Genomic DNA, 10,890 nt, shown 5'->3' with positions numbered 1-10,890 from the left:
GTGGAGGTGGTATGGAGCTCCTGCAAGCAGGAGGGTGGGTGGCTGGTGAGTCCAGGGCCAGATAGGCCTTCAGCTGTGAGCAGAACAACATGCAAGTTCTCAGGTTGCTGGCTGAGGAGTGGGCAAGGCAGTATCTATAAAGATGAAGGGTGTGCTTCCTGCTCTCTGAGAAGGAGGACTCTCAAGGTGAGAGCGCATCTGGGCTGCCTCCTGCCCCCACCTGTGCTGTCCCTTGCAGGCTATGCTATATTCAGCCCCAGTGAGATCCCCAAACTGGGCGTGCTTTCTCCGACCTCCTGGGTTTTGCACACCTTGTTTCCTCTGATTGGAGTACTTCCTCCTTGTCAGTACAGCTAATTCATCATCCTTCACATCTCTGCTCTGACATGACATCTTCCAGGAAGCTTTTAATAATGCTCCTGGTCTAAGTCGGGCCTCTCCTCCGTGCATCGCAGCATGGATTCCACTCTTAACCCAGCGCTTAGCATATCAAGTCATAAGTGCTTGTTTACCGGTCCATCTGTCAGCCTGGACTATAAGCTCTTTGAGGGCAGGGACGAAGTCTTGTTCACTGCTGTTTTCTCAGCATTGTGTCTGACGTGTATTAAGCGTTTATCAAAAGTCTGGTGGATGAATGAATAAAAGAGGAGAGCCAGCGTGGGGTGCATGGAACGGATGGTGAGGGAGGAAGTATATGCGCAGAACGCTCATGTTCCGCCATGTTAAAGAGTTTGGGCTTCCACGAGAAGACAGTGGGGAGCCACTGAGGGCTCTAAGTAGGGGAGAGCCATGATCAGTTTTCTATGTGAGTAAGGCTTTCCTAACAGCGTCATGGTGAGTGAGCCGGTTGGAGACAAGAGTGAGGACAGAAGGATGAGGGTCCTGTAATGATCCCAGAAGAAGTGGGGATGGGGAAGCTGGGGAACAGGTAGAAGGGTTTGTGTTGGTCGTGAGGTACAGGGCACTTCTCGCCGGGAGAGAAGTGGGCTGCTGGGCACTTGTTCTCAGGGCCTTTGCTACATCTTTCCCCTCCCTCCCTGAGCTGCGAGGTCCTCCAGGGAGGGTCCCGAGCCCTCTTTCCTCTGTGCCTCCTCTGTGCCCATGACAGCAGCCTCTGTCCTTGGCAAGTCCCCAGGGGGCTGGGCTGGTGGAGTCTAGGAGGCAGTCTCCCCCCATCAGCAGTGTGATCTGGAAGGAGAGGCCAGAGTCCTGGTGATGTTAGCTTGGCAAGTTTATTGAAAACCCAGCAACGCAAAGAAAAGTATAAACAGGCACCTTGTCCCCCCACCCAGGCCCTCCCTGGAGCTTGTAGACATAAACCCCACTACAGCGGACAGGGCTGGGCCTCCTTCACACCACCCACAGGGACGGGGCACATGCAACACAGCAGAGCCCACCTCCCCACCTGCACCCCACCCACCTCGTGCACTCACATGCTGGAATTAAACCAATGACCCTGGGAGAGAAGCAGCTAGGACATCTGCCACTTGGAGAAGAACCATCTCAGGGGACTTAGAGATCCTCGGGCCACGAAGGACTGGGAGTCCTTCTGGGGGAGGAAGAGAAGGAAAGAACCTTCTCCTGCCAGGGAAAGGAAGAAGAAGGAAGCAAAGGACAGTGGGCTAAAGACGCCTGCAGTGTAGACAGCCGACTCTCCATTCTCCAAATTAGTCCAAGGCATGGGTGGCAATGCTACCCAAGCACATTCTTTTTGGCTTTGGACGGTTCCTTTTCTCCCGGGCGCACTGATTTGTGTGACTGTATTGAATGCACATTTCTTCAGGCTGTTCAATGGTGGAGAGTGATTCAAAGGACAGGAATGGGGAGTCAGGGAGAAGCCAGTGTACTGGGGCTGCGGACAGAGCGTCTAGGTAGTGAGAAAATCCCCCCAGAGGACAGGGGCTGGGCGGATCAATCCCTGGGGAGGGCAGCGTCGGCCTCCTGGCAGGAAGGGGTAGCTGGAGTCCCCTCTGGCCCAGAGTCCAGACGCCTCTGGGGACAGAAGCAGGTGACATTGAGATGGCTCTTCCCTGGGCAGTGGCTGGCTGGCACTGGCCTCTTAGTACTTGGTCCGGCGGGAGGTGGTGGTGGACACGAAGCGGATGCTGGAGCTGCGGCTGCCGCGGCCCCCGCTGCAGCTGCTGAAGCCCCCTTCGGTGGGCAGCGGGCAGGGGACGCTGGGGACGCAGGCCTCGCCCGTGAGCACAGAGCCACCCCGGGAGCCCACATTCAGCAGGTCCCCGCCGGCTGTGACGATCCGGGTCCCACCCAGGCTGGAGCCACAGGCACTGCTGGACCGGATGCCGCTGCTGCCCGAGAAAGTGACCCCACCACGGGAGAGGGTGGAGCTGGCGACCAGGGGTTCAGGCCCGCACACCATGGCACCCCGGGAGCTGCTCACGGCTGTAGGAGAGAGGGGAAACTGTCAGTGAGGTGGGCTGCCCACTCCTGGGGCCCAGTCCTCCAGTGGTCTCCCCACTGAGGGGGGCGGAGGAGGGGACAGGACTGGTGACATCAGGGGAAGTGGCCTGGGCAAGTGGTCCCTATCGTCCACACAGATGACACCCATTTTTCCCTTCTCTTGTCTGGGTGACTCAAAGGCCGTGACTCAACTGAAGTTGAACATTCAGATTAAAATGGAAGAATTCAGCCAATCCCCCAGGTTGCATATAGCCATAAATTGGCTGTCATTTATATATGGCTGAAGTCAGGTTGGGTATGAGCTGGATTATCCAGATACCGGAGCAGTAGCTCCTATAAAGCTTGGGGCTTCTCTCTCCTGATTATATCATGCCCCTTGGTGGTCCCCACACTGTCCCTCCAACAGGAGTCGCTAGTCAGTTCTCTTCCCACCCACTGATGGCTCTGCTCTGTAGCCTTCTGGTATCCCCTGGGCCTACCTCTGTACCCCAGGATGCCAATCCAACTAAAGCTTCCTTAGCTCAGCCCCATCTGTGGAGAGGGCTCCCAGTCCTTTCCTCTCCTTTTTTCTTTTAATGTTTATTTATTTTTGAGAGAGAGAGAGAGAGAGAGAGAGAGAGAGAGATGGAGGGGTGGAGAGAGAATCCCAAGCAGCTTTTGTTCTGTCAACATAGAGCCCGACACGGGGCTCGATCCCATGAACCATGAGATCATGACCTGAGCCGAAATCAAGAGTCGGATGCTGAGTCGACTGAGCCACCCAGGCGCCCCTCCTTTCCTCTCCTTTCACCAGAATCCTTCCTACCATCTGTGACCTTCACTCAAGCTTGACCTCTTGCAGAAAGCCACTCCTTGCTGCCTCCCCCTCTCTGACGGCAGGGACATCCGAGGACAAGTAGCTGTGACTACCTGACCCACCCAGGATAGCATTCAGCTCCGCCATGCACCTGTGTAGATTTAAACCTTTGGATCAGAAATCTAGCTTTGTGGCTTCTGGCAAACCACATATCTTCTCTAAGTGAATAAAAAAGGGGGTACTAATGCCTATTCATCTCCTCAGGGCTTTGAGGGTTAGGTGGACAGTGGAGAGGGCTTGTCTTCCGAAGAAGATTGTAATTTTAGAGAGCAGGGGCTGGTCTTTCCTGGTCTTTGTGCCCCCACCCTGCAGTGCCCAGCGTAACCCCCTGTACGCTCGGCCACAAACAATACTTTGGCAGCAGCAGCAGCAGCAGCAACTGGGAGACATCTGCTCCTTCTTGTCCCATCCCCAGCCATGGGCATGGGGCAACTCGTTGGCACGGATCTTTTCATTCTGTCTCTGGCCTTTGTCCCTGAAGGGCAAGGCCACTCAAAGGAAAAAGGCAGACTCTCTTCCAGAACGCTCTCCCATCTGTTAGGCCCTGCACACCTTTGTGATTGCTTAACCCTGGGGAAGGAAGGCTCTGGGGAGATCTTGGACCTCAGCTAAGGCGATGTCCCCAGTCCAGCAAGGCTTGCTGGTCCTTGCTTCCCTGACTGTCATGGCCAGCCCAGCCATGGGCTCCTGATCCCAACGTGGGCCTGGGTTGAAAGGAAATTTGCAGAGCCCCAGGAGAGAAATGCGAAGAGGAAAAGACTTAAGGTTCTTACATATGTTTACTGGTCCAACACCTTCGCAGATCCTGGGGATGGAAAGGAATAAGTCAGCTCACAAGCAGTGCTATTCCCTGAAAACCCGCTTGCTCTCCGAAGGGCTTTTTTGGCAGAGTGGACCGGTGGTTCTTACCCCTAGCTGTACAAGCATCCCGGGAACTTTGAAAAAACGTACACGTTCCTAGACTCTGCCCCAAAACCACTGAATCAAAATATTTGAGGAAATGTGTTATTATTATTGTTTTTAAACAGATAATCAGTGAAGCAGAACTCCCTGCGATTCCGGTGCAGCCTGTCTACAAACTCGCATTTGGGGGGCGAAAATCTAGAACCGTCTTCTAGCTCCTTGGTGAGGGCAAGGGGACTAATGTTTGCAGAGAAGAGACTGTTAACTTCAAGTTAGCAGTTCTTCACCTGGTCCCCTCCCCCACTGAGTCTTTCTAGATGCCTAAGTCTGACCTCACTCGGAGAGCTCTCACCGGATCTCCTCGCCCTCCAGCAGGCGCCTGTAGGTGGCGATCTCGATGTCCAGGCCCAGCTTGACGTTCATCAGTTCTTGATACTCTCGCAGCTGCCGGGCCATGTCCTGCTTGGCCTGCTGCAGGGCGCCCTCCAGATCCGCCAGCTTGCACTTGGCGTCATTGAGGGCCGCCTCGCCCTGCTGCTCTGCCTCGGCCACCGCAGCCTCCAGCTTGGCCCGCTGCAGGAAGGGCAGCGTGCAGGTGGGCTTTGGCAGGGACTAGCAGATCCCCAGGTGGGGCTAGAAACACTGCCCCCTCCGTCTCCTCCCCTCTCCTTTGCCCACCTGAGCCTTGGAGTGCTCAATCTCTGCCTTCAGTCTCTGGATCAGGCGGGTCAGCTCATTGATCTCATCCCGTGTGTTGTGCAGGTTGTCACAGTGCTGACCGGCTGTCACCCGCATCTCCTCGTACTGGGGGCAAGCGAGGGATGTTATGAGGATCCAAAGTCTGAGTCAAGACCACAGCCCCAGCTGAGATGGGGGCCTTAGACCTCTGCTGCGTCCACTCCATTGTACATGAGTCTTACTCTGAGGCTGCCCACACCTCTTCCTCAGTGCCCCCCCCCATTCTGCCACCCACCTTGGTCTGGTACCACGCCTCAGCATCAGCCCGACTGCGCCTGGCAACCTCTTCATACTGCGCCTTGATTTCATCGATGATTCCATCAAAGTTCAGGTCCCGGCTGTTGTCCATCTTCACGATGACCGATGTCTCCGAGATGTGTGACTGCAGCAATTGGATTTCCTGTGTTGGGGGATCAGTGAGACAGATGGGCTCAGCATCCCATCAGTGGCCGGGACTCTGCCCCAGGGGCCCCAGGAGTGGCTTTAGGAGCAGAGAGCATTGCTCCTTTTTTCAGATCAAAGCAACGGAGTGGACCATCCAAACCGAGGGCAAAGGAAAGGACATGAACTGCAAACCATTTCAGTTTGAATTTAAGCCCTCATTATATACTTGAAGACTCCCTTTCACACTTCATTTGCTTAGGTGAATACACAGTGCCTAGGAGCTCAGTGGAGGGGAGTGAGAGCTGTGCTAGGGCTGAAACTTCTCCCTGGCATATCCACAAAGTGGCTGTGCTGCTCATGGATCATTGAGAGTTGATAATATTCTAGAACATGGTGGTCTAGGAATTCCTATATCCCAAGTTGTTAATAGAACCAGGGGCTTGGACTATAAGGGCTCCAGAGGGAGCTTTCTTCAGCCTTTCCACTTGGAGCCAGACATTAACACTGGCTGGCTCTGTACCCGACCAAACAGACCACTTGCAAAGCAAAACGTAACTAATTCATCCAGCTAAGTAGGTCAACCACAATTTTTCTTACACCTCCTAGCAAATCAGTTTTCTGGAGTCTTTTGACCAGTAGAGAGGAAGTGAAACTCCTAGACCCCAGTCTTTGGATTGGCCAATAAGGAGTTAGATCATAGATCCAAGGAATTTATCATAGAGCTGAGTCAGGCGGCCAAGAAGCCTGCTTGCTTACCTTCCCTTATCCGTTTGTAGACACATCAACATATAGAGGATATAGATTTGAATGAGAGGAAGATGTGTAATACCAAATGTTAGAAATTATGCCAGTCCAGATGAACCACCCCTCCCCCCCCCACCTCCTCCTGGGAGTTCAGGCCAAACACTGATCTCCTTGTTTAGGTCAGAAGGGGATGAATGCTTACCGCCATGTATAAGGCTTTGAGAAAGTCAATTTCCTGAGTTAGGGTATCTGCGTTGGCCTCTAGATCAGACTTATTTAAGAAAGATGTATCCACATCCTACATAAAAGAGAGAAGGATAAAATGGCCATTACTTGTACACCGTTTAAGCTTGGCAGGGTCTGGAGATGGGTGGGAAAATCAGGCCAGTCCCCACTGGGCCAGGCCAGCCTTGCGATGGATGGTGGAGTCCTTGGAATGCAGCTTAGTGACCATTGTTCTTCTCCCTACTACAACATGAAAACTCCCCTGGGGGCTGTAGACATTTTCTGATGCTTATTTAGAGGCAAGGAGAATCTGGATAATCTAAGACTCTTAAAAGGTCATCTCTTCAGACCTCTGTTCTCATGAAGACCCAGTCCTAAATAATCTGAGGCCAAATTGGAACTCCAAAGGGAACCTGTTATGACCTTAGAGGTCCCACTCTGTGCGAGTGGTCCCAGACTCCACAGGGCTGCCTGGGCAGTTTCCAGGGCAGAAGGTATCTTTGGAACATTCTGCTGTCTGGAGGAGAAGTTTGCTTGTACCTATGGCTCTCCCTTACCTTCTTCAGAGCCACAAACTCATTCTCAGCGTTGGCCCGGAATCCTACCTCCTCTTCGTACCTGGATGATAAGGATGGAGAGGGTGAATTCTCATTCTCATTATGAACTGAGAGCCAGTTACTCTCCTCTCCCCAGTGAGCCTCTTGAAACATCTCTGCTGCATCCAGAAGCACGGGTCCTTGTTGGCACCTACATGTTCACATCTCATCTTTGTCTCATCTTTAAGACCTTTTATGAGCCTGTGACCCTCAGTTTTTCCAAATTCTTTTTACTTTCTCAAATTAGATTTGGGGTCTGAAAATGTGGACCCTCTATGCTCCTCTGCTAGAAAAGACTTGGAGTCACTGCACTTGAACATAGAGGATGTAGGACCCAACTCATTGTTGCACCTGAGTACTATTTTTCTGGAGTCAATGGACCCATTCCCACAGGCAAGACTAGGGACAAATCATGCCCAATACCAAGACTAGTTTTTACTCAGGAACCACAGAGGGCATCCCCCTCCTGTCTTACATATCATTTCCCCCACTGCTATCTCTAGGCTGAGTATTGAAACCAGCATTCAACTCTGATCTGTCCAGCTGCTATTATCTGAACTTGGCAGCTGCTTTGGGGGACCAAACCCTGCCTATCCTTGGTCTATGCAGTCCAGATGCCACTTACTTCTTCTTGAAACCCTCAAGGACCTCCTGCAGGTGGTTTCTCTCAGCCTCAAACCGGGCCCGGTCACTGTTCACTACATCCAGCTGCCTCCGCAGGTTGGTGATATAGTTCTCAAAGAGGGGCTCCAGGTTGCTCCTGGCACATTTCTGCTCTTGGAGGAAATTCCACTTGGTCTCTAGGAGCTTATTCTGCTGTTCCAGGAACCGCACCTAAATCCACAGGGTCAAAGAAATGGCACCTGAAGAGCTTGATAGAGTCGCTTACACGTTGACCGGCTCTTCAGGTGGCCATAGATGACTCTCAGCCTCATGTTGACATTGTCCTCTTGCCTGTTGGCTTTTCATTCATCCTCTAGCTTAGTAAAAGCTGGAAGAGTAGATCTGTGACCCCCTCCTCATGCTCAGCCAGGCTCAGCTAAACAGAAACTTTCAAACCAAAGCACCACAGTACCATTTTGCCTCTACCCTCCAAGAAAGGGGAGCAAGGATTTACCTGCATCTAAAAACTGATATTGGCCATCTCTCACAGGGAATGAGGAGCAAAGTAAAGTATATTGAGGTGGGATAAAGCATTAGGAGGTAGGAATTCTTAGGTCATAAGTCATACCCACCATCCCGGATACTCCATCAGCTGAGAATTGAAGAGCTCCATCAGCTGGAGGAGAACTTGGAGATCATTTGCTCCAACACTTTGTTTCAGAGATGAGGAACCTGAAGCTCACAGAGGTGAGTTTCTATTCTCAGACACAGAGCATTCCTGCTCCATGGAGACATGGTTTGTGGGATGTCAGTTCCACATCATTGTTTCTCTCATGAGTCTGACCATCATGACTTCCTCTGGTAGTTCCCTACTATTTCTCTCAATCTAGGCAACTCAGCTGAACCTGGGTACCCCACATGGGGAGTATACGTTATTTGTTTTGTGCAAAAATTACTCCATACTCCACTTTCCTGAGCCTGAACAGATGTGGTCACACAGCCTCAGAAGCTATGACAATCTCAAAAAGGGCACCAAGATCTCAAAGGATAAAACCTTTTAAACATGTAGCCAACATCTGTCCAAAGTCCTAATTTTTAGCTTATTTGGGAGATATTTCTAAGTGACTAGATGGTAGGTCTTAGTTTGTCCAGATTCCCTCAGATTTGGCTGGATGCTCCTCTCTCCTCAAGAAGACACAACCTCTGTCTTAGTCTATTCCACCTTGCAGCATTTCCTCAAGTTTGTCCTTGTTTTGCACCAGAAATCATACTGTGGTGCCTGAAGGTTCTGGGTCAAGGTTGATTCCCCAGGCCTGGGCTGTTTCTTCTTAAGGGAGAGGACACCCCAATGCATTTTAGCTCTCACCATCCCAGACCCAGAGACTGAGCTGTTATAAGTACCTTGTCAATGAAGGAGGCAAATTTGTTGTTGAGGGTCTTGATTTGCTCCTTCTCATCCTTCTTCACCCTCTGGGCATTGGGATCAATCTCCAGGTTGAGGGGGGTCAACAGGCTCTGGTTAACAGTCACTGCTGTGATAGATGGGGCTGCTGGGACTCCAACTCCTCCAACTCTGTAGCCAAAGCCAGGGCCGCCAAAGCCATAACCAAGGCCACTGTTGGCTCCAAATCCCAGACCAACACAACCACTGGCCCCAAAGCCCAGACCAGCACCACTCCCATCACCAAAGCCAAAGGCCATCCCACTGCCAGCACCAAAGCCAACTCCACAGCGGATGGGACGAGGGCATACTGCTGCCATCCGGGGTGAGCACGATCCAAAAGCGATGACACTCCGACTACCAAAGCTGCCAAGACCCCGGAAGCCGGGCCCACTCCTGCAGGGGACAGAGCTGGCCCGGAAGCGGTTCAGGTTCTGGGGGGTCACTGCTGAGCAAGAGCTGAAGTTGCCCATGCGGCGACCAGAGCTGACTCTGTAGGAGCGGCAAGACATGATGACTTCCTGGGTGAGGACAGAGCAGGGATCGCAGAGTGGGGCAGGCTTGAGCTGGGAGTCCCTCTGAGGCTAGTGGATCCCTCTTTCCCCTTTTATGTGTCTGGGGATCTGAGGATTGGCCCCATAAAAACAAAAAAAATCCATTTGGACACATTTATGAGCTTGGGTAGTTAGCAGAAACTCTTCATGCCTGTAAGTTTATTAATAATGAGCTAATCTCAGACACACCTATTCTCCTCAAGATCAGGGCTACAACATCAAACCTATAAACATTAAAAACACATAAACACAAACATTATGGTCTTATTTTTTCCCACAAGTCCACCACAATTGCCATTATGGGGACATTAATTTGCCTTGGTCATAAATCCAATAGACTTTTTCACTGTTACTGTGGCTAACCACCAGAAAGTTAGGTTGGTAACAACTCCAGCAAGAGGTTCAAAAGGATGCATCCATACAGATATAAACTCCTGAATAGATGGGGGGGGTACATAAAAGACAGGGTCTGCACAGTTCTGAGTAACAAATGGTATGGCAAGAATATGGTTTATTGCATCTCTATAGATGGATTAAATAGACCAAAAACCTTTTGTACTGCCTTATCTGTTCTCCATGCTCCAGTCTGGCTGCCTATGTAAGAGTTGAACCTTCAGGAAAGCTCATTTGGGTTAGTACAGGCGCATGTCTGATTTGAGATACTCAGAAAAGATTAAATCACTAATTTTTAGTTCATTCAAAAATTATCAGTTGCCTACTCTGTCCCAGGCAATGTGCGTGATGCTGAGGGAACACAGATAGACAGTCTCAATGGTGGGGGAAGATTTAGCTTAAGGACTTCCACTAGTCAATACTTCCATGGCATAATTTGAGGCCAAAGCATGCCAATGGTTTGGCCATGTACCTGTGTGGAAAGTTAACCACATGATTTTGAACCCCCCAAATACACATTAGGGCTGATCTATAGTCTTGTGTGCAGGTTTCTTGCATTATTGATGAATCTTTGGTTAGGCTGGAGAGATCCAAAGCTATAAGTGTCTGGCCTATGGCCATACCACTCTGAATACACCTGATCTCATCAGGTCTCAGAAGCTAAGCAGGTTCAGGTCTGGTTAGTACTTGGATGGGAGACAAAGAATAAGCATCTGGACAGAAAATGAAAGTTATAAGCAACTGGATATTATCATTGTTATCAATATTGCAGCTCTTTCAGGATCCAAAGACAAGTGTTTGCCTTTTCTATCGTAGTGTGACACACGGTTCATTCTACTTGCCCTGTGCCTGGTGGTTGTTGTGCTTGACTGTATGCTTGGGATCCTTTAGGATGCTTGGGGCTCTACTTGGAGGGAAGTGTGTGCTTTTGCCCTGAGCCATCCAGCTTGAGGCTTCACTGTTTTCTTCCTTTCCAAGCTCTATTTATTTCCTATTCCAAGCATTTATTTCCTTTTGTCTTACTGAATTAGC

The 10,890-nt window shown here is 50.9% G+C and overlaps 1 protein-coding gene across 1 annotated transcript; it reads right to left on the bottom strand.

Annotated features, from left to right (window-relative positions):
- Positions 1-1,424: 1,424 nt before the first annotated feature.
- KRT84 (keratin 84) lies at positions 1,425-9,448 on the bottom strand. The gene is made up of 9 exons (XM_040488053.1): positions 8,872-9,448; positions 7,493-7,701; positions 6,829-6,889; positions 6,249-6,344; positions 5,154-5,318; positions 4,859-4,984; positions 4,533-4,753; positions 4,051-4,082; positions 1,425-2,403 (listed from the first exon to the last, which is right to left on the bottom strand). Exons 1-9 carry the CDS (start codon positions 9,421-9,423, stop codon positions 2,060-2,062), a joined length of 1,806 nt encoding a protein of 601 aa, XP_040343987.1. The 5' UTR covers positions 9,424-9,448; the 3' UTR covers positions 1,425-2,059.
- Positions 9,449-10,890: the final 1,442 nt, after the last annotated feature.

This window comes from Herpailurus yagouaroundi, unplaced genomic scaffold (genome assembly GCF_014898765.1).
Source record: "Herpailurus yagouaroundi ecotype Mexico unplaced genomic scaffold, PumYag 166, whole genome shotgun sequence".
Classification (NCBI taxonomy): domain Eukaryota; kingdom Metazoa; phylum Chordata; class Mammalia; order Carnivora; family Felidae; genus Herpailurus; species Herpailurus yagouaroundi.
Note: the sequence above shows the minus strand (reverse complement) of the source record. Positions and strands in the feature narration are given on the sequence as shown.

Excerpts from the sequence above, each read along its gene's own strand:
- KRT84 (XM_040488053.1), bottom strand. The coding sequence starts at position 9,423 with ATGTCTTGCCGCTCCTACAGAGTCAGCTCTGGTCGCCGCATGGGCAAC. Across the intron at positions 6,345-6,828 it reads AGTTTGTGGCTCTGAAGAAG|GATGTGGATACATCTTTCTT; the intron begins GTAAGGGAGAGC and ends TCTTTTATGTAG. Across the intron at positions 2,404-4,050 it reads TGTTGGACCAGTAAACATAT|CCGTGAGCAGCTCCCGGGGT; the intron begins GTAAGAACCTTA and ends TCTCTCCTACAG.